Below are 26,587 nucleotides of genomic sequence, written 5' to 3' on the forward strand. Positions count from 1 at the left end.
CCATACCACCAGGTACACGCATACCAGCCCCACCTCCAAAACCTCCAGCTCCATCCACTGGCTCGCCTATCCCTTGAGGCATTCCACGTTCTACATTGCCATAATAATCGTCGTCGTCATCGTCATCAACATCATCAAACATTCCCCCCATATTGCGGCGTTCGCCCACTCCATGGAGGCGAGGCGGTTTGAAGAGCTTGGCCCACTGATCAGCGTAGACTTTCTCCCACTCTTCGGCATCACCATAGGCTTCCGTCAGCAACTCGTAGTATTCCGCTTGCGCTGAGAATCGGTCTCTTTTGCTGAAACGGCCGTTAAGAGGGCTGTTGAACCCATTGTTGGACCGATATCGACTGAAGATATACGCTTCTAACTCGCTCGGCGGCTGGACGAAACGTTGTGCCCGGTCGGCTGGCATTGGCTCAAGACCATGATCTTTCCTGTGCTCATTGTGCCTTGCGAGTAATCTAGTTCTCTCTTTCATCCAAGCCTGGGCTGTCTCCGCTTTCTCTTCATCGGTGGGGAAGAGATGACTTTTGCCTTGTGCCTTTCCGAAAGGATAACCCCCGAAAGGATACCTCCCGGAAGAATTCCCAGGTTTGCCGCGGCGCCTAATGAAGAAGGGGTCCATGTTTGGAGGAAGTAGGTATTGGTTTTTGACGTCAGTGTCAAGCCGGAGTTGTTGCTAAGTACCTCGGTAGCTGTTTTGGTGTAGATCGATGCAGAAGAAAGTATTGTAGGAAGTTGCACTAACCACAAGAGAGAGATGTTTTATACGAAGCAGCTAGGACTTATGATTGTGAAGAAGGTTCATGTGCTGTTGATGAGGCGTGAAGTGACGCCACGTACACTGCTGCGCTCGTCGGCTGGACTAAATGTTACAGACGCCATCAACATTCGATCGCCGTGACAATGCTTATCTATTAATCACGAGTTAATTGAGTGATGCTACACAGACGTTGCGCACCGAGCCGCACACCTTGAACATACAGCCTATGCCTTAGACCTCGTTCAAATGAAAGTGGTCAGAGGAGCAGATAGAAAACATTGACTGTACTGAATAAATGGGCGTAAAGATGCGTTTGTCATACTATTTCAGTAGTTTCTAGTACACCTACCGCCCATATCTCCAAAATCTCCATTGCTGCTCGATGTCCCGACGACAACCCCATCAATCTCCTCTCAATCATGCATGTTCCAAGCAGAAGCCTTACCACCTCCAGCAGGCCAACGCGGGCCACGCCCACCCTCTTGACCTCCTCCTCCTCCCCCTCTACCATTGTCCCATCGCCCAAAACTATGATCAGGAACAGGTGGGCCTCCACGGCCCACATCCCTAAGGTCCGGAAACCCAGCGTTAGGTCTTGGTCCCCCTCCTAGACCATTGTCCCATCGCCCAAAACTATGGTCTTGAATAGCTGGGTCGCGACGTCCCGTCCCCATCATTTCCGCAAATCGCGCGCGACGCTTATCTCTCTTCCGCTTTGAAAAGTCCAAAGGAGGAAGGTGATCAGGTATTTCAAAGAGCCCGTCGTCTCTACGGTGCAAAGGTCCACCGACACCCATACGCATCAACTCATCCAGCTGTTCTTGCGGTCTGCGAGAAGGTCCGCGAGAAGGCCGTACCTCAGACGGTATATCATGAGTGTCACTGCGCCTTCTAAACTGAGGCAGCCCTTTTGAATTCCTCTCATAAAATTCCTTTACACGCGCCTCCCCTGCTACTCGTGCGTCTACATTCCTACGATCCATACCTCCGGGATCCCTGGGACCTGGTATGGGTGACAACCATGCGTTTTTGCCGGGCTCGCCGTGGTGATAGAGTGGGGGTGGGGGTTTGCTGCCTTTGAAGAAATTGAAAAGGCCCATAGCGTGTGGTTTGTGCTGCGAAAGATGTGGGTTCGTCGAGTTGACTTTGGGTCACCGAAATTTGCTTGTAGGTGTCTTGTGGTATGTAGCAGGCAGTATGGGAGATTGTATCGCAGTAGATGTCATGGTGCTGGGAGGTTAGACTTGTCTTTATATTACAGGTATACCGTGACCGCGATGTTCTGGATTGTGGAATTAGAAAGTCACAGTACGTTGTTGATATGAGGTGGAGACGTGTCAGTTTTGTCACTCATCACCTGCACAAAAGCGGTTGTTCTTGTGATCATCTTTGTGATCATCGTCATGAAATTTGAACGCTGTCATAATATATACATGTTGACAAGCATGATTGGTGACATCCAGCCACCTGTCAAGAGCTATTCTGAGATATCTCAAAAGAATGCCGTGATCCCCTCCTTCCTCCTCAAAGCAATGTGAAGGGAGATGTATACCACGATACCAAGACCCAGCATACCAGAGATGACGCCGAAGCCCATGAGGTACTTTGGCTTGTCGTCAGCAGGGAAGAGGTATGCGCCGTAGATCTGCGCAAGGTTGCCCATCGCGTTGACAAGCGCGATCGCAATAGCCCTAACTTCCGGCTGCATGGATCCGAAGGTCGCACTAGCAAAAGATAGCGATACAGCGTTGGAGGACCAGAGTCCAGCGGCCATGAGAACAAGCAGCGCATATCGTGCCTTGAATTCGTAGACGAACAGTACGCAGATCGAGGTTATGAGTGCGAAACCGAGCCAGCCTGCGATGACGAGACCACGGTGGTTGGAGATGGCGTCGGCGTAGTAGGTTGTGACTGCAGTGCAGACGAAGGCGACGGCGTAGATGGGGACGGTCATGTATTGCGCGGTGACTGTGTCGGTGTATCCGAGACCCGTCATGAGCGTTGGATAGAAGTACGAAAGGGTGGAGGAGCCGACGATGACCTGACGTCTGTTAGTCGAAGGTTTTATGATTCGCACGTTCTGACTTACCATGTAGCCAAGGATGAAGGAAATGGTCCTCCAGTCGCAGATAGCAAGACGGAAGGATTTTCCCTTGCCCATTCTTTCATCACCTTCGGTATGTGTTTGGACACCACCCTCCTTGAGGCGGGCGATGGCGATAGCGCGCTCGCGGTCGGTGAGTCGCTTGGTGTTGGCGGGGAAGTCCAGCAGGATGAAGTATGCGCACATCGCCCAGACAATGGTCGCAGCTCCCTCGATGATAAAGAGCCATCGCCATCTATTACTCAGTCAGTCATGAGGTTTTCTCAATGTTCGGGGCTTGTTCCTTACCCGCGAAGACCACCAGTACCCTCCATGCCGCCAGTGATGGCACCTGCGAGAAGACCACCAAATGCGCCACTGAGAATAGCCGCAGACATGTATACACCGAAGCGCTTCGACTGCTCGTCTTTTTTGTACCAGGATGAGATGATCAGAAGAATACCCGGGGCGAAACCGGCTTCGAAGACACCAACGAGAATTCGAAGTGCGACAAGGTGCTTGAAATCGTGGATGACGGCCATGCAGCATGTCAGGGCTCCCCAGATGATCATGATGGCAGGCAGGTAGACGGATGGCTTGAGGCGAACCAAGAGCATGTTCGAAGGCGGCTCGAAGACGACGTAGGTAACGAAGAATACAACCAATGCAATGGAGTATTGCTCAGAGCTGAGCGAAAGGTCATCAGCCATACCGGCGATTTTCGCATTTCCGATGCTAGATCTTGTTAGCTGTCGCTACTACGTCACTTGAAATACAACTTACTTCGTGCGATCCATGTACGATAGCAGGTACATCAGCCAGATTGTCGGGAGCAGAAACAGGTCGATCTTGCGGACCAACTTCGCTTCTTCATCCTTCGTCCATGTGAAATCTTCGGTGACCTCGACATGTTTAGTGCTGTCCATCTCTTTGAAGTCGACTGGATCCTGAGAGTGGCGTGTCGACGACATGGTGTCCTGATTTGCGGTTTGACAGGTGCGACAGCGTTGTGACAGGAACGAAGCTGCAGTGGAAGGAACCAACTTGCAGTGTTGCGGTAACCGTTGCGGATATCTCCAGATGGGTGCGACACCCGTGTAGCTTTATAGGAGGAAGATACCTCACCTCCACAGGTTTTGATGATGTTGGCTCAAAACAGCTTGGACCTCCCCAGATTGTGTTCGGGCCTTTTCCCTACCCCAGGTGCCCAGGTCGCATACTAGGAGCCGAAAGCCCGCTACAGGCCCGCTACAGACCCGCCTGCACCGATAACTTGACGGTTACGATTGGTTGTGGAACACGACAGAACATGTTCCATGCATGAACTCGCTGCGCGCCCGGCTATGTGGCTCGAGGCGAGCTTTGTGCCACTAAGCGAAGGCAAAAGGTCGGAAGCTCACGTGTTTGTCGCGTCGGCGCGTATGCTCGCCACGAGGCCATCGCGCCTCCGAAGATGGTTTGAGCCGAGTCTCAACAACACCCCGGCCTTGTGGACCTGGTTCGCGGCGCTCTCACCCGTGGGGTGTGTCTGGTACCGATCAACAGCACTCGGTTGCCACATGCCTTTGTGGGGTACCTAAATGCGATGTACTTAAACATGCGGGGTGCCAGCGAAGTGATGGTGGTAACTCGATTTTCCATTCTCTCGCGAGACCTGCCCTCCCAAATATCCCCAAACCTTCGCAGCGTACCCTTGTAGACCAATCGGAAATGTCTCCCTCTGCCATCACACCGCAATCTGACCAGACAGCACCTGCTGGTCAGGCCGCCAGCGGTCAAGTCGAGCAAAGTGTCCCAAATCCCGTCTACCTTACGACTGAGCCGAAGGAAGACTTTGACTGGAAGATAACCTTGAAGGGCAAAGTAGTCGCTATTACCGGTGCAAACAGAGGTCGGTGCATGTCGGATCTAGATTGCGGATGGATGCTGACGTTTTAGGCATTGGACTTGGTCTCGCGACAGTATGCCTCGCAAACGAAGCCGCCGAGATCTACTCTTTGGACCTCTTCGAGCCCGGCGAGGAGTTCCAGGCACTTCAACAGGCAAACCCCAAGCGCGTACACTACCTGCACTGCGATGTCACCTCTGAGGAGAGCGTCATCAAAGCCATTGACGAAATCGTGGCACAATCGGGCCGCATTGACGGTATGATCGCCAACGCCGGAATGACCAAGCACCAGCCCGCACTCAACTTCGACCGCCCGCAGCTCGAGCAGCTTTTCAACCTCAACGTCTTTGGCGCATACTTCTGCGCAACGGCAGCCGCGAAGAAGTTCATCGAGCTCGGTATCAAGGGGTCCATCGTCTTCACAGCATCCATGACGTCCTACCGGCCAAACAGGGCAGCGCCATCAGCGCCATATGGAGGAACCAAGGGCGCAGTCCGCAATATGGCACACACACTCGCGATGGAATGGGCGAAGCACGGCATCCGCGTCAACTCGATATCCCCGGGTTTCGTGCGCACGCAGATGACTTACTACGTTGAGCGGGCGCCCGACTGGAACTTGAAGATGCAGTACTATGGCGGCATGCCTAGGTTGGCCGACCCCCGCGAACTTGGCGGCGCGTATGTGTACCTGCTCTCAGACAGTGCCAGTTACACTACGGGTATTGATATTCCTGTTGCGGGCATTGTCGGCGCCTGGTAGAGGTTTTGGTTGCTTCTTCGTCGCGCCATATGCATTGGGTGGAGTTCTTAACTGCCGGCTGGCTGGGATATATCTAGAGTCAATTCAACGCATTTTCTTCCAATTCTCGGCCCCACAGGAAATGCGAAGTGATGTGTGTCGATGTTGGTGCAGATGTTGGTGTTGATGCTGATGATGTGGTGGTGCTGACAGTGAAGGATGTAGCGATCCGCCTCAAACGGAAAGAACCCGGAACGCGCACAACCACGACTGACTAAGCACGTCCTGGCATTGTACACAACCCGTCGCTATCATCGAAATACCTCCTTTCTGCATAAACGCAACTTCTTCACTTCTCACAAACAGACTTCAGAACTGTATCATGGCCATCAGGCCTCCCAACTTCTGCCGGTGGTGGACAGTGCTTTGGACTGGCGCGGGGTCCTAGAACTGTATCCGACGCGGGCCTTTTGCGAAATTGCCACAGTTTCCCAACCACCGTCTGATCGCCTTTCCTAGGTTCGCGAGATATCAACAACTGGGCTCCGCATGCGCTGTGTCATCCTGGACTAGTCTGAAGCCTGTCCCGTTGGTCAGAGACTCGTTCCCCACGGCAGGCCTAACCGCCGAAGCGGATCCTCGAGGCCAAGCGAAGTTCCACCAGCATGCGCAACATCATTCGTGATGCAAGCATCGTCAACAGGCAATCCCAAGCCGCGCAAACCCCGTCCCTCACGAGCGCGAGTAAGTTTGCCTATCTCCACTGCATGTGAGAGCTATACTGACTCGACGCTTCTCTTGCAGGGCTTACGTACGACAACTGGATGGTAAGCTGTTCCCTCAGCACTTGTTATCTTGTCTCACCCCATGGTGAAGCTCGCTAGCCCGATCAGCGGCAGCGTGCAAAGTATACAGTTGATCACTAGCTAACACAGACAGCCTAACCTGTAGACGAAGGAGGGTGAAATGTGACGAGCTAAGACCGCGATGCGCAACATGCAGCAAATCCGACAGAGAGTGCTTATGGCCATCACCTAATGACCCACCTGGAGGTGCTGCAAGCAATGCATCCGGCTCTGTACAGTCTGACACGTCGCCGGCTCAGGATGCCTCTTCTATTGCCACTACATCACCGGCGCCTGCCAGAAGAGCGATCCCACCTGAGATTGATCCTCAGCTTTGGAATGCTTCTCCCGAGCTCCTGTTTGAATCGCCATCGACTGTCATCAACTCGTTACCTTCTCCCAACTCCGCACCTCTAGCTTATTACGACCTGCTTGCTGAAGATGCCATCAACAATATCGACAAGTACAATCTCAATGTGGACCTAGACAGGAACAACTTGTCCAGACAGCAAAGTCCAGCAACCGACGCAGCAAGCTCTGATCGACACCCGCTTTCATATGAACGAACGGAAGATGCCGATCCATCGGGACACGAGCCGTGGAACTGTATCGATGTCATACCCATGTCGGACGACGAGCTTGTGCTCTTCCAACACTACGTCAATGTCATTGGTCCCATTTTGGACTTGAACGACCCTTCCAAGCAGTTTACATACACTGTTCCTTCTCTAGCCGTCCACAATGTTGGCCTTTTGAAGTCTTTGCTCGCCGTGTCGGCGCGGCACATGGCACTTCTGAACGAGCCACAGCTTCGTCGGCTTAACATACATGATCCGGAACCAGGCTCTGAAGATGGCAGGACCAGACAACTTCATAGTCCGTTGATTCAGGTGGCGACGCAGTATTACTATGAGACTCTGCACTACCTATCGAAGAATCTCTTCTACCCGTCCTACAATAAATCTAGGGAAATCATATCAACCTCCATCCTCATCAGTACATATGAGATGTGGGACTCTGAAGGCCAGTACAGCAATGGAGCCTGGGAAAGACATCTTCGTGGCATATTCTGGATACAACGGAGCCAGAATAACAACGGAGAGTCCCCAGATCCGCTCCGGAGAGCCGCCTGGTGGCAATGGATACGTCAAGATACTTGGGTTGCGTTCCGCGAAGGACGAAGGGTTCTCACTATCTGGCGGCCTACCAAGCGTTTGATGGATCTCAGCCCGGATGAACTTGCGTTACGGATCGTGTACATATGCGGAAGATGTGTGGACTTTGCAGCAAATGAGAAGAAGTACGACCTGAACACGCGCATCGAGCAAGCTGGAAAGCTCTTACAAGCGCTAGAGGACTGGCATGCGGCGCTCCCGATGTCCTTTCAACCCATCCATCGCGGCCCTCCACCTGGCCCTGGCGCTCTGTTCACACCCATCTGGATCCATCCTCCTTCGTACGCCGCTGCCATGCAGACCTTTCACTTTGCGCGAATCATCGTTCTCATCAATCAGCCATCGATGGGAGGTGTGGACGAGTTCAGAATTCGACAGCGCACTTTGGACGAAAGTGTAGACATGATCTGCGGCATCGCCATAACGCATCAAGGTAGAGATATCGCGAGCGCCATGGTCAACTTCAAGTCTATCTATGCTGGTAAGCTCCTTCACTCACGTACCATCCAAAACAAAGCTTACAGTCTCTAGCTGGTCTATGCGTTCAGAACCCTGTCAAACAAACCGCTATCTTGCATCTTCTTGAGCAAACACTTGACATCACCAAATTTCCACCTAAGACATTACTCACGGATCTTACCAGCTATTGGCGAGCCGAATCATAACCTTCCATTATCGTGCCGAATGCAAGTCAAGTCCGATCTTCCTCCATGAGTGGATGTCAATTTCGTCATCGCGGCAATGCGGCAATGCGGCATATGTCGGACCGCAAGAAAACAGACTTTCAGCCGCATGTTCAGCCGCACTTGCCTTGACTCCACTGCGATGCAGACCTGGTTCCGATGAGGTGGTCGCATGACTCGTGTCCGGGCCAAGATCAGGAAAGCATGACAAGATCGGAGTGTCACGTTGCGAGGCAGAAGTCGGAGGTTGTAGCGGAGCAGGCTCTTATTCAGGTTCGCCTTCCCCACAGACCCCACACGGAGGTGTATGTTCGCCGTCGTGCAATTCCCTGCAGAGATGGAGTAGAAGCGGGGTACATCTTGGAGGGCCGATCGCCTCTCTGGGACGTTTGTGCCTCGTAACGAGGCACATCGGCTAAGGCCCGTCGGGCGGTTCCATCGTGCCCGCCGTCTCGCTCGCAACTCCGTCAAGGCCATCCAGACTGCTCGCGACGAGCACCAATGATAGTTCTCAAACTCCGCGGCTTTCCCGAATCAATAAGCCGCGGGGACATGATAATAGCTTCAGTTCCGAGACGGTTCCGACATGGTGAATTGAATGCGCTCGAATTCTCCCAACACTACATAACGATACGATAGAACATCAAAGACATCGCCAATATACATCGTTCTATAGCCATCATGCCAGTCAGCAAAGATAATCGTACGCTCGCCATACTCAATGCCGCTGCCGCAGGCAACTACGGCGTCATGGCCGCAATTGCGTACGGAACCTTTCACACATACCAACCGCGTTGCTAATCTCAGACCAGCTATAATGTGGAGCAACTCACAGCTCTCGTTCGCGCAGCCGAGTCAAGAAAATCGCCCCTCATTATCCAACTCTTCCCGTCGACCCTCAAACAACTACCCCTCCTCGCGCATGCCGCAGCGCACGCCGTGAAGACCGCGACAGTACCTCTCTCCCTACACATCGACCACGCGCAGGATGTCGAGCACATTCGGGAAATCATCGCGGCACTCCCTGTCGATTCAGTCATGGTGGATATGTCACATTATGACGAGGCTGAGAATCTAGAGAAGACGAGGATATTGACCAAAGAATGCCAGGACAAGGGTATCGCAGTAGAAGCAGAGAGCGGACGGATAAACGGTGGAGAGGATGGTATTGCTGATACGGGGGATCTTGAAGGTATGCCATACCCAATTCTTATGGTTCGGAGTTGAAGAGTAAATACTGACTTTACCAGCGCTCTTCACATCCCCCGAAGACGTCGACAACTTCATCGCTGCAGGCGTTGATATCCTCGCGCCTTCAATCGGCAACGTTCACGGCGACTACGGCCCAGCTGGACCGAAAGAAGGTCAACTACACTACGACCGCCTCGAAGCGATCGACAAGCAAATCAACAAGCGCGTCTTGGTCGCGTTACACGGTACCAATGATTTCCCGCCTGAGGTCATGCAACGGTGCATACGATCTGGTGCTGTTAAGCTGAATGTGAATAAGCTATTGCTGGAACCGGGCAACGAGGTTTTGAGAAAGAACGCGCCATCGACGCCGCTGGCGAAGTTGATTGATATGCAGATGGATGTTATACAGGAGGCGACGGAGAGGTGGATGGATATTTGTGGGAGTAGTGGGAAGGGCGTTAAGGCGCCGTAGGGTGGTTGCATTGGATTTCAATCGAATTCATCTTAGCAGTGCAGGGCAAGAAACTTTCGCATATTTACCAGACCGCAGATTTTGCAGTGAAGCATAAGTTGCGATAATTTACATGCGAACTATACTGCTGAGTGTAGAAGCAAGCTGTGCAAAGGGAAGCCAAGCCCTGTGCAAGCAGATCTCTTGTATTCTCTCGACAAAGAAGAGTCTGCGCCTGTAGATGAGACTGCTGTGTACTCTTGTTTCGCGGTGGTCAACGACCTCGAGCTATGGTGTTTCTTTTAGGATACGGCCTACAACATTGTAGTGATGTAAAAAGAGAAGCTTCCACAGCGAAAACATGCATCAACGACAACTATTCCCAAACACTTTCCCACGTACTATAACACTTACCAACCCATCTCTTTCCTATCATTAAAGTTCTCCGCAAACATCACGCCATCATCCAGCAACAGCGCCGCATCCACCTCGCCGCCGTTCTTCCCGTCCGCAACAAAAATCACCAACGCCCCAAATAGCACCCAGCTTCTTCCTACGCATCACCTAACACTCCAAACGACGCAGAGATTGGCAAAAGGAAGGTCTTGCCCGGAATCGAACCGGGGTTGCCGGAAGACACTGATTTTGAGATCAGAATCCGGAGTGATAACCGCTACCTATATGGTGATTAGCGGGGGCAAGCTGGAAGTGGGAATCTGTGAAGACGTACACTACAAAACCGATGGCAATTTGGAAATTATATCGAATATAATGACTGCGTTTGACCTTGCACGCTGCAGTTGTTGGTTAGAAACGTTGGTTGAGAAATTTGATGTGTGGGTGTTTAAGTGTGATGTGGGGCTGGCTGATGAGGGGTAGGTTTGTTGGCCGACCCCGCCGAATCAAGTTGAGTGGAAGAATTTTACCTGGGTGGATGGGAACATTAACCATGCACTACCACAGTAATACTCGAATACATATGGACTGGCATGCCTTTGCATTGTTTGATAGTGGTATCAGTATCTTCGATAACTTTCCTATCCAACCCTGGCGTTTCAGCAGTATTGATCAAGTATGTCCTAATAACGCTGCGAATGACAGATCCAAGCAGGGTGTAGAAGTGGTTGAGACGATCCGGCTTTGGTTTGACTCATTTGAACCAGGTTCACTTACTAGACTATCACATAGCATCGCAAGAAGTTAGGGAATATGTCGCCAGGCGAAGTGTGCATAACGTTGAAGTGCAAACAAGATGTACCATTATAGCTACTCCCGCTGCCTGAGATCCTCCCAGCTGCTGTTCCGCCTCCGATACTGATGCCGTTGAACTGTTTCTCTCGTGTCCAGCGTCCCTGCATCAACACCTCCTTCTCCTTGACGATCAGGCGCCTTCCTCGGCACTACAACATCCATCTCCCAACTCATGCGCTCATCAATCCGGCTCCATCGCCTCTCAGCCCACTCCATCTGCTTCTCGACATGCGTCGTCGCCTCATCAGCAAGAGCGTGGTCTTCGAAGAGGAACGCGAGTTCTTCCAGGGTACGGCCGTAGGTTTCGGGGAACATGAAGTACTTTGCGAATGCATTAGCGCATGGACTCGAATAAGAGATACGGACTGGGTAGGAGAGATTAAGAACCTACGATGAAGACAATCTCAAACCCCAGCCAAGCGCAATACATAATCAGCCACTTCCCCTGAACATGTTTCAACCCAATAGGATTAAGTATCGTCGTTGTAAAAACCGCCGTCCGACTGAAGAACTGAAAGATAGTAATCCCCTTTGTGCGCTGCGCAAATGGAAACAACTCGACCAAAAAAGCTGCGGGTCCATTAGCATCCTTTTCCCCATCAAATACCCTCGCACCAACTCACTGTAGGTCAACGCATTATACCCAATATTATAACACATCTGATACAAAAAGATAATCGCAATCGTCAGCCTCGCAGGTTCAATCCTCTTCGTAGCCGTATACCGCTGCATCGCCACCGTCCATGCGACATAGCAACACAAGAGGCTACTCGCGCAGATGAGATACATTTTCCTGCGCGGAAACCGCCTCACCAATAGCGAGATACACACCGCATTCACCAGATTCCAGCTATTGAGCCCAACATTCACTTTGCCTACAAAGCCAGGGTCGTCGTACCCGATCATGTTGAGGAGCTGGTTGAGGTAGTAGCTGAGTAAAGTGTTTCCAGACCACTGTGTGAAGAGGCCGAGGAAAGAACCGATTATCACGCGCTTGCGTAGACCGGGGACGGCGATCATTTCGCGCCAGGAGCGTTTTGAATGTTCGAGTTCGATGCGGATCGTGTGTTCGATTTGGGCCATTTCTGCTGCGGCAAATGGGGAGGTTGTGGCGCCTTCGGCGTGGTAGGTTATTAGTGTGGCGTAGGCTTCTTCGCGGCGGTCTTTGGAGATGAGGAAGCGTGGGGATTCGGGGATCATGCTGGGCAGGTTAGCTTGGTGAGATCTTGGAAGCAGTGGGGATGAGGCGAGTACAAGATGAAGACGATTTGGAGTAGTGATGGGCCGGCTTGGAGTAGCGAAGGTATGCGCCAGGCCCAGTCGTCTTTCAGGCTTTGGGTGCCATATGAGACTCCTGCTGCTATGAGCGAGCCTACGAACCAGAGTGCGTTGAAGAGAGATGTCATAATAGGTCGTTCCTTTGGATATGCAAGCTCGCCCATTAGTGATGAACCTGCGATGATGCAGAAGGGTATGCCGAAACCGAGGATGAAGCGCGCGCCGACGTACATGCCAGCTACAACGTGTTAGTGTAAACTTCATCTGACGATTGAACGTTCAGTCATACCGCTAATGGAGAAGGCTTGTACTACAGATCCCACGACCATGATCCAAGAGCCTAAGAAGATTGCCCATCGTCGGCCAAATCTATCGTTCACGTACGGCACCAGTGGAAGAGCGCATATCGCGCCAAGGTTGTATGCTGAAGACATGATACCGAGAAGCGCTCCTTGTGGGTTGTTGAAGTCTACGTTGTCAGCAAGGGCATTCTATAGGTGAAACCTCGACTTACAGAGCCGCCATGTTGGCGCAATTTGCACTGCGTTGATCATCTGCGAATCAAATCCAGAAGTCATCTCAATCCCAATACACGTCGGCAGCAAGAGTGCATACAGCCTCCTCAAATTCCGCTTTCTGTACCATGGTATCTGGTCCTGTTCAACAATGCGTGTCAATATCGGTTCCGCCTGCCTCGCAGCCGCCGCAGCGCCAACGGGCGCCATCTTTGGTATCACACTTCAGACTGCAGCTTCGGCAGAAGTCGAGGGAATATCACTAGACAGATAAACGAAGCGGTGGAGGCTAGCAGTGATGGGCGTCCGGGGCGTGCGGACATGCCCGTTAGTTCTATATACCCCAGATTTGTGCGGCGCATCATGGCTCGTATCATCAAACTGCATGCAGGTGAGAAAGCGAAACTGGAAGGGCTGTGGTAGAGTTGTGCTGGGGTAGGGGTGCATTGACCTTTGCCCCGCACCCGGGCGATGTTGGTGGTCATATACGAGGTCCAGTAACGAATCAAGGATCGTCCTTAAAGTTTTGGTACGCGGATAGAGTAGTACGCCACGCAGATTCGCTTTTGTGTCGCTGTTCGTATGACTGTGGGCATGAAACACACACGCATCTGCGTAATGTGTGTTCGGCGTTATGCGACAAAGAAATCTGTAAGTCGGAGCCAAACGACATGCGCATGATACACGATGACATCTCATACTCGATGTAAGTTTCCTCAATCCGAGGGCATGCCAAGAGGGGTAAAGTACCCAGTAGGAACTTGATTAGCGATACCAATCTGACGGCCAGCCTGTTCCAGAATGGTCAGCACGGCACCGCATCCGGAGGACGAGCGTTCGGCTCCATGGCATTGGATATACAAGCAGGACATATTGAGCCGATTGCGGAAGATGGACAACAGTGGGCCGTGCGCGGTATGTCTTATGGTAAGCGATGCGGTGTAAGTAAGCGATGGTGTCTGACGGACTACTCCAGATGATGTGAACGTATCGTAAACTCGGCGCTGCCTCTGACCGGCCGTTGCACCGACGCAGTGTAGGTGACCGGTGAATGAATGACTGTGTTGGAGGATAAAGTTCAGATCGTATGTATTCACGAGAGCTCTTTCGGACACGAACGCGATATCCAACTCTAAGCGAAGGAAGGCTGCAACTTTCCCGCGATCCTCTCCAAAATGCGCTCTGGCAGTAAGCTTTCATACATGTGATCTGTCCACTCACAACAGACTCGCCGTGTATATGCCGGATCGATAATCTCCTCGATGCCGAACGCATTAGCAGTCCGAACTGGGTTCATCAGTCGTTTGTACTCGTTCTCCAACTCTGTATAACGCCTGTCTCGCGCTTCTCTTCCTTCTTTCCTCTCAATCTCCTTGAGTTCAAACGAATGTCCAACTTCAATGCCACCCTCGAGTGGTAAGGAGCCCCACACGCCGGACGGCCAAGCGACGCGCATGCGTGGGTCACGGCAGTCCAGCATGATGCCTCCTGCTACGCCGTAGACGCGTCGCACGATGACGTTGAAGATGGGCATGGTTGTGCTGTAATAGGTCGTAGCGAGAGTGACACCGTGCCGCATCGTTGCAGTGCGCTCTGCAACGGTTCCTATCGCGTAGCCTGGGACGTCGACGAATTGGACGAGCGGGAGGTTGAATACGTCAAGGAACTTTAGCATGCGTGTAATCTTCTGCGAACCCAATGCATCAAGTGCGCCAGCATTCTGCTCGCAGTTGAGAGAGACTATGCCGACCGGTTTGCCTGCGAAACGCGCAAGGCCTACTATGGCCGTAGTACCCCAAAGGGCTCCAATCTCGAAGAACGAGCCTTGGTCGACAACTTCGGTGATGATGGCCCGCGGGTTGTACATGCGGTTCTTGGAACGCGGTATGATTGATCGGAGGTTTTCTGACATTCGGTCGATTGGATCAGAGCAGTCGATTGCTGGAGGCAGCTTCGTACCGCAGTCGGGCAGGTAGCTCAAAACCATGCGTATCTGTTCAAAGCAGCCTGCCTCGTCCGGTGCGAGGTTATCGATTGTGCCATTGGTGCAATGCATTGCGGGCCCACCAAGATCTGTAAAGGAAAGACCCTCCTCGAATGTCGCGCTCTTCACAACACTGGGACCGGCGTTGAACAAAGATCCGATATCTGCAGCCATGACCGAGAAGTGGCAGGCCACCACACGAGCTGCTCCTAGACCAATCGCCGGTCCACAAACCGTGCCCAGATTCGGTATTCCCATGTTGAGCTGTTGTACGACTTGTGCGAAGGAGGGTAGCGGAGGGACGTAGGAGAAGCCTGTGGAGCGAATGGTCGTGACGGAGCCGCCGCCGGATGAGCCATCGACGAGTTTGACGATGGGAAGCTTCAACGCGATTGCGAGCTTCTCCATATATATCTGCAGTCGTCAGTACCAGCACGGATCGATGCAATGAATCGAACTAACGGTCTTCTCCATAAGCGCGCCATCAGCGTGTCCAGCGCGTATGGAGAAGTCATCGGCCGTGAAGACAATCTTTCGACCTCGTAGTCGTCCGAAGCCTACCCGCCGTCAGTACATCTCCCCAATGCCGTCCATAGTACATACCCTGCACGTTGTTCGAAGGCACGTAGTCTCCGGGCTCTTCTTTCACCGGCCCCAATTGCTTCCACTTCACTGTCCCACTCACGCTGCCCACCTCCTGGAAGCTCCCCGGATCAAGCAGCTGCTCGACCCTTTCGCGCACCCATAGCTTTCCTGCCTGCTTCTGCCTCACGTAGCCCCTATTGTTCTTGTCGGGCGTCGCGGCACTTTTGCGCAGAGTCGCGATCTGCCCAAGGATGTCTGAGTAATCAGCAGGCAGATCTAAGTCTGCTACTTTCCGTCGTCGTCGCTTTGGTGTGTTGGGCGCGATGTGGGAGCTGACCTGCGCGAGTCGGTCTTTGGCGGTTTCGGATGACGTCGACGCGTCTTTGGGCGAGGGCTTTGGTCCGGGCTCGTCACCAGCCATGACTGTTGATGAAGTGTAATTAAGGTTGTTTTCGAGCTCCAGTGATGGAGCGACAACGAAATAGTCACATCTCGATGATTCGGACCAAGATGGGATGGTCGTGGTGGAAGGTTGGGGTAGAGCTGGGGAACCGAGGCATCTCAAAGCTCCCCGCGCTTGCCCTCCTCCATCGCACTCCGCCAGAACGCGACCATGTCATTGTGGTTGAATCAGATGTTCAACAAGCATCTCGCTTTAACATTCGACCCAAATCGCATTCCAGCTCCCATAAAGCCTCCTTGACGACGGATAACGTGATCCCGCCTACCTGATCCAACAACTCGTCCACTCGAGTCATTCCACTGATGGTATAGTGAGGTACCCAGGTATATCCACGAATGTACTGCTTGACCGATCCATACTGCTGGCTGGACTCCAATATGACGCGGCCTCCACAAAGACCCATCAAGCGACTTCTCATCGCGAATAGGTTAGTAGCCAAGTAGTATTCTGGAAAGCGTGATTAACTGTCGGTAGGGGAGAGATAGCAACACGAATCATCTCTTCAGCTCGAGAACTTGACATTGAGACGTTTGCAATCTACGTATCAGGCGACGACTCGCATGCCGTTCGAGCAAGCCATGCGATTAAACTATCATCAGCTTCATCCTTCATGAGTATTGATGATCTTGTCGACATCGTCAAAAAGCACCAAATCGATGCGGTACATCCAGGATACGGCTTTCTGTCAGAGTCAGAAGAATTCTCGAAGAGAATCTGGGAAGAAACCGACGCAGTAGTTGTTGGCCCTGGGTGGGGTATCTTGAGTAATACTGGAGATAAACTCAAGGCGAGAGAGCTTGCCCAACAATGTAAGACAAAAGGCGCATTAGAGTCGCGAGATTACTGACACATAAAATAGGCGACGTCCCAGTATCTCCAGCACTCCAGAAACCGACTAACAAAGTCGAAGACGTCCAGCGCTTCGCATCTGATGTCGGCTTTCCAATCATGGTAAAAGCAGTAGATGGAGGCGGTGGCCGCGGAATACGTCTCATTCGCAGCCAAGACCAGCTTGCTTCTTTAGTGAAAAGAGCAGTCGAAGAAAGCCCATCCAAGCAAGTCTTTGCAGAGAAGGCTGCAGTCGATGGCTTCCGGCATATCGAAGTACAGATCATTGGGGACGGTACCGGAAACGTAACGCACCTCTGGGAACGCGAATGCAGCATCCAGAGACGATATCAAAAGATCGTTGAGCTAGCACCCAGTGTCGTGTCTAACAGAGGATTGATCGCAAAAGTCATCGAAAACGCTCTGACAATGGCGAAACATGTAGGCATGAATGCTGATCTCGGTTCCGTCTTACTAATATATGCATAGATACAATACTTCTCCCTCGGCACCTTTGAGTTCCTCATGAACCCATCAACAGAAAAGTACTACTTTTTGGAGGTCAACCCTCGCTTACAAGTCGAGCACACAATCACGGAGTCCATCTCTATGACTGATATCGTCAAGGCACAGCTACTACTCTCCCAAGGTGCATCTCTGAATGACTGCGGTCTACCAACAGCCGAACGAGATCCAGAAGTGCCTCCTCCAGCGCATTCAATCCAACTGCGTATCACAGCGGAAAATGTTCAGAGTGACTGGTCATTGTCAATTGGCAAGATCACCTCTTTCCAGTTCCCTTCGGGTAACGGTATTAGGGTTGACACACATCTCATCAGCGGCCGACCCGCCGTGGTATCCGCAGATTTCGACAGTCTGATCGCAAAGGTCATTGTAGCAGCTTCATCTTGGAAAGACGCCGTTCGTAAAGCCCAGCGAGCGTTGGTTGATACACAGATCGCAGGAGTAAAGACAAACATCGACATGTTGAAAGCCATAGTCGCACACCCAGACTTTTTAAACGGACAATGCGACACCCAATGGCTAGAAAGCAAACAAACCGAGCTCCTTCAATCAAGCCAGAATATCTCTTCAGCCAGCCCAAATACCCTCACACACATTGCGCCATCTTCTTCGACAGCCTCGGTCTCGACAGCCAATACCCTCTTCCGAAAAGGCGACGCTTGGTCCATTTCGATCTCTACCCCCACCATGAAGACCGATGAGAAACCACCACCCCACCATCTCGAACTAACCCGCGTCTTGCGCAACGACTTCCCCACGTCTCTGAGCGCAGAACTCCTCTTTACCACGCCCTCGACAGCTTCATCTACCACGCCCCAAACAACACCCTACACCATAACCCTCTCCTCCACCTCCGCTAGCGCATCAGCAGCGACGTCGCATCATAGACGCGGGAATGCATCTGATCCTTCGCACATAAGCATTCCCTTCCCAGGAAAACTGGTAGAAGTGTTAGTTGATGAGGGTGACGTGGTGAAAGAAGGAGACGTGATCTGCGTTGTCCAACAAATGAAGATGGAACTAGAAGTACGCAGTCCACGGAGTGGTCGGGTGGCGTGGGTTACTGAAGCGGAGGATGGGGAAGATGTGGCTGAGGGGGTGTTGGCTGCTATTGTGGAGAGCTCGCAGGAAACTCGACTTTAGTATACTTCCGTAATGCATTTATTCATTCATTACATCTTCTCAACATCGACATAGCCTGTATAGAACTCCTGGAATCTATGAGTTCCCTACATAGTCTCACACCTAACAGTCGTATAAACATTATCCTTCGTCGCCCGACTATACGGGCAAACCTGCCTCGCCTTGTACACAACCTTCTCCAGATCCTCCTTCGCCAGCCCGCGTACCTTGACGAGCAGCTGGACGCGCAGGCCCATGTCTAGGTCTTTCATGCTTCCGACGAGTTCGACGGTGGATTCGACGATCGAGTCTTCGGGGGTGGAGGGCATCTTGACGCCAAGAGAGGGGGCGACGGCGTTCATGGCGGATTGGACTAGTGGGGTTAGTTGGGTGCGTTTTGGAGTCCTGGTATGGGATGGGGAGGGGATGGAGACGTACAGCATGCACCGTAGCCGGCTGCGAAGAGTTCTTCGGGGTTGGTCTTTCCGGCGTCGCCGGGGCCGCCGAGGGCTTTGGCCATTGTTAGGTCGACCTTTAGGTTCTCGCCATCTACGTGTCTGAAGGGTTGTCAGCACACGTCCTTGTGCGTTCAATAGCATCGATTATCATACCCTGTGCGTGCGCCGACTACGTGCGCCTTTGCTGAGTAGAGGCTGGGCGCAGACTCAGTGTTCAAGAAGCGACGGCAAGGTGCCGCCATGCCATTCCGCTGCGAGACGCGGACCGCTTGGCGGAGCATTGGTGTGAAGGTCCTGCTGGCCATTGTGTATGAAGTCAGGTCTGTGTGAGGGTGAGGGATGGATTGAGGTTGTAGATGTTCAAAGACAGAAGATTGAAAGGACCAGGGCTAGATTGAGCGATTTACCTAAGCTCTACGAAAAGAAATCTGGAGCTATGACAGCTGTGACGTCCACGCGACGATCTCGCAACGTCCAAAGTCATGACGTTTGCATCCAGCCAGCTTGGTGGAATCTAGCGCAAGGCACTCCCGCCGCTAGCGAAGCGAGATCTGGGGAGATCGCGCATCGCTGTGAGCCGCATATATAGGCAAGGGGTTGCAAGCATGCTATTCAATCTACGCAGAATACATGGGGGGTTTGAGAAAGCATTCATGACTTTGATATAAGCTTCGGACCAACTTGGCCAGTCTTGCCGCATAGGGTGGTAGTGCCCCGGAACGCAGCGGAATAAGGATGAGTAAACACCGCAAAGTGAGAGAGGGAAGACAACAATCGCCCTGGTCTCGGCATCAGATTGATAATCACCCACATGTACTACGCGATTGATCAGCAAACCTATCATTACAGCTTTCTCGCCTTAACACTCATCCCGACACCCTTCATCGTACACTGGAACCAACCTCCAATCTCTGGCTCGCCGTCCAGCTCAATGTCACATTCCATGGCCAATCGAGCCAATGTCTTGACAACGAAGAACCTCGCTAGATGCTGTCCAGGACAGCTCCTACTTCCGCCCCCGAAACCCATCCACATACTGTCCATTCTACCAATCTCCCTCATCTTTTCCTCGCTGCCACCGGATAGCCATCTATCTGGGTCAAAATCATGGGGATTTGCGAACACCTTGGGGTCAAAGTGTGAGGCCCAGAGGTTAGTCCCGACTGTAGTACCAGGTGGAAGATAGGTATCGCATAATGTAGTTCCTGAGGCAGGTACGAGGCGAGGAATGTACCATCCCAGCGTTGGCCAAATCCTCATACTCTCTTTCATGACGGCCAGGAACAGCGGTACCTTCTGAATCATTTCGGAGTACTTGGTATGCTTTGTGACACCCTGGCTCTCCATCTCTTTGCGTAAGCGGGCGAGGATGGCTGGCGACTTGAACATATGGTACATGACCGAAGAAAGTGTAAACATGAGTGTATCGTGTCCGGCGCCGAAATTGGTAAGTGCGATTGAGAGAACCCATGAAGGAGGGAAACGCGCCTCTTTGTCGTGATGAAGGCGCATCAAAGTAGCCAGCATGTCTGTCTCTTCAATGCCGTCCCCTTGTTGCTCTGATGTCTCCACATCTGTGCCTTGATCATGAAAGAGGCCCGGACGGTCCCCTGGAAACTTGACATCCCTCGTGCTTTCCAATGCTTTCAATCTTTGCATGATGTTTGGAGCAGAAAAGCTGAAGACGGGCCAGACCTTCGGTAGTCTAACACCCAGGAATAAGCTAGCTGGTAGGACGAGCAACATGCCGACTTTCGGTATCGCATGCATCAGCTTTACGAAGCCTGGGAAGATACCAATAACGGTAAAGCACTCCCATAACGCATCACTGGCATCTGCGTTCCCTTCGTCACTGCCCTTCTCTGTGTATCCTGGTCTCTTGCCTAAAGTAAACTGGCTCATGGACTCCAAGGCGAAGATATGAGTCCACTCCGCGAGATCCAACTGTTTTCCTCCAAACTCTTTCAGCCTGCCAACAAACTGACTGACGTAGCTATCAAGCAGCTCCTCATGTCTTTCTAGTCCCGCAATGCTGTAAGCTGGTCCAATGGCTCTTCTTTGTCTGCGATACTTCTCCATGTTGGTTTCCGTCAACATATCGAGAACCTCCTCAGCAGGTTTCCGGCTTTTGTCAGGTGCGCCAGCTATGCGGTACCAATCCCCTTTCGTGAACGACGTCGCTGCTCCATAGACGGTTTTGATGGCGTTTTCGTCACACACTAGGACTTGGTCGGGTGCTATGCGCACAATCGGTCCATAATGCGCGTGCAACTTGGGGAAGTGGACGTGTGCTTGTCCTTTTCGGACGTGCCATGCAAGCCATAGCTTACTGAATCGTGCAAAGAAGGGACCGGGAACGTTGCGTAGCGGGTGGAAGAAGACTCTGTAAGTTGTTATATAGACAAAGTATGCTAATAACAAGGATAGCAACGAAGAGGCGGCGGAGAACATTTTTGCGTTCTACGAGCTCGTAGTGTAGCACGATATTCGCGGGGGGCTGCGACACTATATAGAGCTTGATAAGCATCAACGCAAGCTTCAGGACACCCACGCGATCCTTGTTGATTGACGAAAATCTTCCCTAATTACCAAGCAGTTGTTGGAATAATGCCGGCGGTACCTCGCGATGGTAAGGCTGGTGCTTGAGTGGCCATGCCGCTGGGCGCCTTGCGCAATTGCTCGCCTTACGCGGGGCTTGGAGATGACGACGCGAGCTGCGACGTGCAACGTTCTCTTATCGATCATCACCTACTGTCCTAACTTGGCTGAGCGAAATTATTGTCATTGGAGCTGCCGTGGCTCTAGAACGACGTTGACGATGTGGTTCGAAGTTCGGACTGTTCACTGCACTGAGAAGTTGCTCCCAAGTTCGGTCGTAACCCGTATCCGCTGTGAGACCTTTCCTCTTCTGGAATGGCGCCACCGACAGTCGCAACGCGCCTTCCCACCCGCACGAAGGATGCACGCTGATCGAACTTTGCTTCGATGCTGATACCCATACTCTTCGTTAGTGATCGCACCGAAGCTTCAAAGCAAGTCAACTTAGTCCCGCGAAAGCGCCATGAGGCAATGCTACCTCAGGCTCTCACTAGAATTCCTGTGCTTCCCAGCGAATTCACTAGGATCATACACACAAGCAGAAAACGGCTTATCTACTACCATGCAAACGTCTGATCGCTGCAATGAGTACCAGGCGCATGAACGATGGACCGACGTGGCGAACACTGAGTGGGCGGGGTAGGCTGCGTTGCCCTCCGTTGTTACACAGCATGGAAGCCTGGGAGGTATCACCAGCAGCCCGTTCCGCCGCTATCATTTATACTCACGATAACCTTTGTTCCTCCTTGAAAGCAAAACTACGGGGTAAACTTCCACGTTGTTATCGTTGATGCGAAAACATCACTCCAATGGCACCAAAGAAGAGCTCCAAACCTGCTTCATCAGCATTCGCATGTACTTCTTGTACAAAAGCATTCGCCAGTGCCATAGCCTTATCAGATCACTCTAGGTCTAAGCATGCGGTACCTACCACTGCGAGTGACAGCACTTCTACTCTGCAGGTGATCGATGCTCCGGGCACAATTTCTACGAAGAACGCCGAGTTCGCAGTCTCTCGTGTCGGGAAAGCAACGACAATGGCTTGGACTACTCTCGCGACAGACCCTGAGTCTTCATGTCATATAAGGATACCTTCGTGGTCGAATGCCCAAGATGTGTCTTCCACGCCGCGACCATCCAAACAGATTACATTCATCAAGGAGCGTACTCAACAGAGAACCACACCACGATCAAAAGCTTCCAAACCACAAGTTGCCAGACCACAAGTTCCGAAACCACAAGTCCCCAATCCAAAAGCTTCGAACCCAAAAGTTCCCCAGCCAAAAGCTTCCCAGCCAAAAGCTTCCCAGCCAAAAGTTCCCCAGCCAGAAGCTCCCCAACCAAAAGCCACCACCACAAAACCGCAAACTCCCAGGACACACCCCATCCCTGATTGGACAGTCATCCCAGACAGCAAACAACCCGCAGCACTTACCGCGCTCATCCTACACTGCCACGCGCGTCCAGTTCTGACAGCCAACGAATACAAATTCGGAACCACACTACCTATCCCTTATCAAACCAGCCCGAAGCGCGCAGCCATAGCCATCGACTGTGAGATGGTTGGCATAAACCCGAACAACGCGTCTACTCTAGCCCGCATCTCAGTAATCGACTACCTCACCAACGAGATACTCATCGATACGCTCGTTCAGCCAACCGAATCTGTCACAGACTGGCGAACGAAGTACAGCGGGATCACAAGACAGGCTATGGCGACTGCGGTGTTGAAGGGGAAAGCGCTGAGAGGATCAGCCGAAGCACGGGAGGAGCTGTTCAAGTATGTCAATAGTAACACTGTTCTTGTCGGCCATGCATTGCAGCATGACCTGTTAGCCCTGGGCATCCGACACGACCGCATCGTCGATTCAGCAATCCTAGCCGCCGAAGCCGTGGGAAAGGGTGTGAAGAGACGATGGGGACTCAAAGACCTAGCCAGCCAACTGCTCGACATCAAAATCCAGGGTGGTGACAAAGTAGGCCATGATTCTGTTGAACATGCGTGTGCGGCTAGGGAGGTAGTGTTGTGGTGTATTGAGCAGCCGAATAAGTTGAGAATGTGGGGGCAGAGGAAGAGGAAGGAGTACTACGGCGGCAAAAGCAAGAAGACTAGTGTCAAGAAGGGGATTAGTTCGAGGGGGTTCCGTCCGTCGGCTTCGAGACCGGGGTGGTGTGGGTGCCTTGAGGATGATGAAGACGTGTTGACGTGGTCGGATGTAGCGGGGGATTGTGGGGATAGGAATTATGATCCCTGGTCGGACTAGACTGGTGGTAAGAGGCAGATCTCGCGTTGGGACGTAATGTTACGATCATTGTTGAGGATGCCAAGACAACTTTGATATGTCATGTCGCGTAATCAAAGAAACGACAGGGTACACGAGCTTACAAGATATATATTTCAAGCCCACAGACGACACCTATCGTCCAAGAAACGACACAGCTTTTTATAATACACTTCTCTGAAAGATACCAGTCCTTAACAATGCCCATTATTCTCATCCATTTTCCCGTTGAACATCGAAGGAGAAGAAGGAGAAGACGCCAATGCATGCCAATTAATTTTGCCAGACTCGAAATGACTGAGAAACTTCGCACTCGCATTCGCACCGATTTCGCTCATGACCTCTGTAGAAACCGGGATTAACAACATGCTCAAAACGGGTAATGAGGTTACCTGTCTCCGAGCAGAGGTTGTGATTCGTGGCTGTCGCCAGCACCACCCTTCTTCTTCTTACCTCGCTTCTTCCTCTTCTTTTTGCTTGCGCCTTTGCCGCCGGCATGCGAAGACTCGGCTTCAGAGTGCTTCTCTCCATCCTGACCATCGACTTGGCTGCCGTTCGCTTTCTCCTCCGAGTCGCTGGAACTGGTAGTCTCCAAGACGATCTTCTTGATGCCATTGACATCGACAACGTTCTCAGAGATGCTACCGCTTCGAGCAGTGTGTCGCTTTTTCAAGGGACTGCGCGAGCGCGAGCGCATCGAGCGCAGAGAGGCAATGGTGCTGACCGAGCGTGCCCGTGACCTGTTCGTCTCGCCGTCCTCGTTGCGGTTGTCGACCAAGAGATGGGTGTTTTCGTCGTCTTCGTTCGCACCACCCTTCGGAGACGTAGGTTCGTCATCGTGTTCCCTCATACCTGATCGGCCAGATCTCCACGACATGCGGTCGCCACTAGGAGCCATGGTGCCATATCCCACCGCTACGCTGTGTACGCCGTCGCTGGCTTCGCGACCTGCCGATGCTAGCAAGCCCTCACCAATGCCACCCTCAGGCGCATGAGAATCTTGAGTTATTACACCCTCAGTAGGAGTTGCCTCGGTTGGAGCCTGGGAGTCTTCCGGTATCGTCTTGGGAATGTCAGGGGTCAAAGCTGTCTGGCCAGGCTTGATCTTGACAGTGTTGATGCGAGTCTGCTTGGGCCTAGTGGCGACATTCGAAGGGCCGAGATGCTTCAGGTGCTGCATCACGGTCGGATCGTCGCTGCGAAGAGGTGAACCGGCTCCCTTGCTACCGCTGCTACGGCGACGAAGGAGGAAAGAGGGCTTCGGGTGGCCTTCAGGCATCTCAGGTAGAGAGGTCTTGCGTGGCGCCGGCTTGCCATTCTGCTCCGCGTCTGTTTCGGAGTCTACAGCTTGTGCCTCGGAAGGTTTGCGGGGAATATCGGTCACGACTTTGCCTCGAGGAACGCGGGCGCGAGGGGCGGGGGCCATGCGTCGGATTGCTTTGTGCACGTCGATGAATACGTCGGACTCGTCGATAATTTCCCTGGTCTCATTAGTACAAACTTGGTTGGAAGATCCGGCGACAATGTAGGCGCCAGAGTATTTTTCGAGGATGCACGACTTACTCTCCGATCAATTCTTCGATGACGTCCTCCAGAGTAACAACACCGACGGCGCCGCGTGCCTCAGCAGGGAATTCAGAGACTAGCACCATATGCGACTTGCCCTCCTGGAAGAAGTTGAGAATGTCAAGACAGCTCGTTTCCGGGCGTGTCTCGGGTAGGGTGGCCAAAGCAAAGTCGCGTACGCGTAGAGCATCCTCGGGGTCGTACGTAATGAGCATCTTGACCAGAAGCATACCGACGAAGTTGTTCTCATTCTCGGGGGTGTGGATGGGAATACGGGAATAGCCAGCGGAAAGGATGTTGTCCATCATCTTCTCGTCCAAGATGGTATCGGACGACATGGTAAAGACGTCCTTCATGGGCGTCATGATGTTGCCGACAGCCTTGGCCTTGAGGTCCAGCACAGCGGTGATGATTGTGACTTCATCTTCGTTCAGGCGCTCGTGCTCGAGTCCGAGCGACTGGTGCAGGCTGACAAGTGTCTTCAAGCCACCCTTCTTGTAAACGGTACCGTGGTCTTCTCCGAGGAGGTAATCGAGGAGTTTGGCAGTCGGCCAGGCGACGATGCCCATGATATACATGAGGCCGAGGACGATGGGTGCCATGATGGCGCCGATTGGCAGACCATAGCGCACACAGATTGACTGAGGGACGACTTCACCGAAGATGACTGAGGCGTGTTAGACGTAAACAGAGTAGGTGAGAGAGAGGGTGCGCATACCAATGAGGACCGTGGAGCTGACAACGGCAGGCCATCCTCCGCCGAGGGACCTGTCCAGGACTATAGGAAGGGTTTCGTTGGTAATGACGTTACTCAGGAGTAGCGTTACCAGAACCCAGTGCTTGCCTCGCTCGAGCAGCTTCAGCACCTTGGCCGCGTTCTTGCGCTCGTGCTTCTCGCCGGATGAAGCAAGGACTTGGAGATAGATTTCGTCTTGGCCCATCAAGCTGGAAAGTCGCTGTTAGCGCGTTGTGACACGATGGCGGGACCGCGATGTACTCACGCAATGGTCAGACCCGCAAACACACCACCGGCCAAGACAAGCGCGACGGCGATACCCAGGAGAAGCCAGCGCTCTCCATCGTTGTCCGTTGGGACCTCCTCCCCAGCGGTCTTGAAGGTCGCGTCGCCAAAGGGCATGGGCAACGCGGTCACCATGGGCGCGAAGGCGTGGAAGAGGCCGATGAAGGCGAGGCGAGCAGTCCGCATGGAGCCATTGGCAGCTGCGCGAGGTCGAGGGGCGCTCATTGCCATGGGAAGCACCTCAGTGCGGGAAGATGAAGAGTGTCCGAGTCGGGGAGATG

General features: G+C 52.6%; 11 protein-coding genes across 11 annotated transcripts; 5 read left to right on the forward strand and 6 right to left on the reverse strand.

Moving 5' to 3' along the window:
* Nucleotides 1-2,261: 2,261 nt before the first annotated feature.
* Nucleotides 2,262-3,823, reverse strand: J4E92_007345 (uncharacterized protein; the record flags this gene model as incomplete). The annotated part of the gene is made up of 4 exons (XM_051498708.1): nucleotides 2,262-2,810; nucleotides 2,859-3,108; nucleotides 3,162-3,587; nucleotides 3,636-3,823. 4 exons carry the CDS (start codon nucleotides 3,821-3,823, stop codon nucleotides 2,262-2,264), a joined length of 1,413 nt encoding a protein of 470 aa, XP_051350982.1.
* Nucleotides 3,824-4,562: 739 nt separating this feature from the next.
* Nucleotides 4,563-5,503, forward strand: J4E92_007346 (uncharacterized protein; the record flags this gene model as incomplete). The annotated part of the gene is made up of 2 exons (XM_051498709.1): nucleotides 4,563-4,743; nucleotides 4,791-5,503. The coding sequence occupies 2 exons, from the start codon at nucleotides 4,563-4,565 to the stop codon at nucleotides 5,501-5,503; spliced, it is 894 nt and encodes a 297-aa protein (XP_051350983.1).
* Nucleotides 5,504-6,147: 644 nt separating this feature from the next.
* Nucleotides 6,148-8,033, forward strand: J4E92_007347 (uncharacterized protein; the record flags this gene model as incomplete). Its single annotated transcript, XM_051498710.1, has 3 exons — nucleotides 6,148-6,226; nucleotides 6,287-6,293; nucleotides 6,485-8,033. 3 exons carry the CDS (start codon nucleotides 6,148-6,150, stop codon nucleotides 8,031-8,033), a joined length of 1,635 nt encoding a protein of 544 aa, XP_051350984.1.
* Nucleotides 8,034-8,866: 833 nt separating this feature from the next.
* On the forward strand, nucleotides 8,867-9,851 carry J4E92_007348 (uncharacterized protein; the record flags this gene model as incomplete). The annotated part of the gene is made up of 3 exons (XM_051498711.1): nucleotides 8,867-8,949; nucleotides 8,998-9,377; nucleotides 9,436-9,851. The coding sequence occupies 3 exons, from the start codon at nucleotides 8,867-8,869 to the stop codon at nucleotides 9,849-9,851; spliced, it is 879 nt and encodes a 292-aa protein (XP_051350985.1).
* A 1,245-nt stretch (nucleotides 9,852-11,096) lies between these two features.
* On the reverse strand, nucleotides 11,097-13,084 carry J4E92_007349 (uncharacterized protein; the record flags this gene model as incomplete). The annotated part of the gene is made up of 6 exons (XM_051498712.1): nucleotides 11,097-11,402; nucleotides 11,473-11,651; nucleotides 11,705-12,282; nucleotides 12,336-12,597; nucleotides 12,649-12,828; nucleotides 12,874-13,084. The coding sequence occupies 6 exons, from the start codon at nucleotides 13,082-13,084 to the stop codon at nucleotides 11,097-11,099; spliced, it is 1,716 nt and encodes a 571-aa protein (XP_051350986.1).
* Nucleotides 13,085-14,006: 922 nt separating this feature from the next.
* J4E92_007350 (uncharacterized protein) lies at nucleotides 14,007-15,864 on the reverse strand (the record flags this gene model as incomplete). The annotated part of the gene is made up of 3 exons (XM_051498713.1): nucleotides 14,007-15,272; nucleotides 15,321-15,415; nucleotides 15,462-15,864. The coding sequence occupies 3 exons, from the start codon at nucleotides 15,862-15,864 to the stop codon at nucleotides 14,007-14,009; spliced, it is 1,764 nt and encodes a 587-aa protein (XP_051350987.1).
* A 652-nt stretch (nucleotides 15,865-16,516) lies between these two features.
* J4E92_007351 (uncharacterized protein) lies at nucleotides 16,517-18,402 on the forward strand (the record flags this gene model as incomplete). Its single annotated transcript, XM_051498714.1, has 3 exons — nucleotides 16,517-16,715; nucleotides 16,766-17,175; nucleotides 17,224-18,402. The coding sequence occupies 3 exons, from the start codon at nucleotides 16,517-16,519 to the stop codon at nucleotides 18,400-18,402; spliced, it is 1,788 nt and encodes a 595-aa protein (XP_051350988.1).
* Nucleotides 18,403-18,488: 86 nt separating this feature from the next.
* On the reverse strand, nucleotides 18,489-19,144 carry J4E92_007352 (uncharacterized protein; the record flags this gene model as incomplete). The annotated part of the gene is made up of 3 exons (XM_051498715.1): nucleotides 18,489-18,754; nucleotides 18,820-18,938; nucleotides 18,993-19,144. 3 exons carry the CDS (start codon nucleotides 19,142-19,144, stop codon nucleotides 18,489-18,491), a joined length of 537 nt encoding a protein of 178 aa, XP_051350989.1.
* Nucleotides 19,145-19,682: 538 nt separating this feature from the next.
* J4E92_007353 (uncharacterized protein) lies at nucleotides 19,683-21,290 on the reverse strand (the record flags this gene model as incomplete). The annotated part of the gene is made up of 2 exons (XM_051498716.1): nucleotides 19,683-21,222; nucleotides 21,271-21,290. The coding sequence occupies 2 exons, from the start codon at nucleotides 21,288-21,290 to the stop codon at nucleotides 19,683-19,685; spliced, it is 1,560 nt and encodes a 519-aa protein (XP_051350990.1).
* Nucleotides 21,291-22,996: 1,706 nt separating this feature from the next.
* Nucleotides 22,997-23,701, forward strand: J4E92_007354 (uncharacterized protein; the record flags this gene model as incomplete). The annotated part of the gene is made up of 1 exon (XM_051498717.1): nucleotides 22,997-23,701. The coding sequence occupies one exon, from the start codon at nucleotides 22,997-22,999 to the stop codon at nucleotides 23,699-23,701; it is 705 nt and encodes a 234-aa protein (XP_051350991.1).
* A 406-nt stretch (nucleotides 23,702-24,107) lies between these two features.
* Nucleotides 24,108-26,537, reverse strand: J4E92_007355 (uncharacterized protein; the record flags this gene model as incomplete). The annotated part of the gene is made up of 4 exons (XM_051498718.1): nucleotides 24,108-25,200; nucleotides 25,283-25,952; nucleotides 26,004-26,230; nucleotides 26,287-26,537. The coding sequence occupies 4 exons, from the start codon at nucleotides 26,535-26,537 to the stop codon at nucleotides 24,108-24,110; spliced, it is 2,241 nt and encodes a 746-aa protein (XP_051350992.1).
* Nucleotides 26,538-26,587: the final 50 nt, after the last annotated feature.

This window comes from Alternaria infectoria (genome assembly GCF_024043175.1).
Source record: "Alternaria infectoria strain BMP 0036 chromosome Unknown scaffold_12, whole genome shotgun sequence".
NCBI lineage: Eukaryota > Fungi > Ascomycota > Dothideomycetes > Pleosporales > Pleosporaceae > Alternaria > Alternaria infectoria.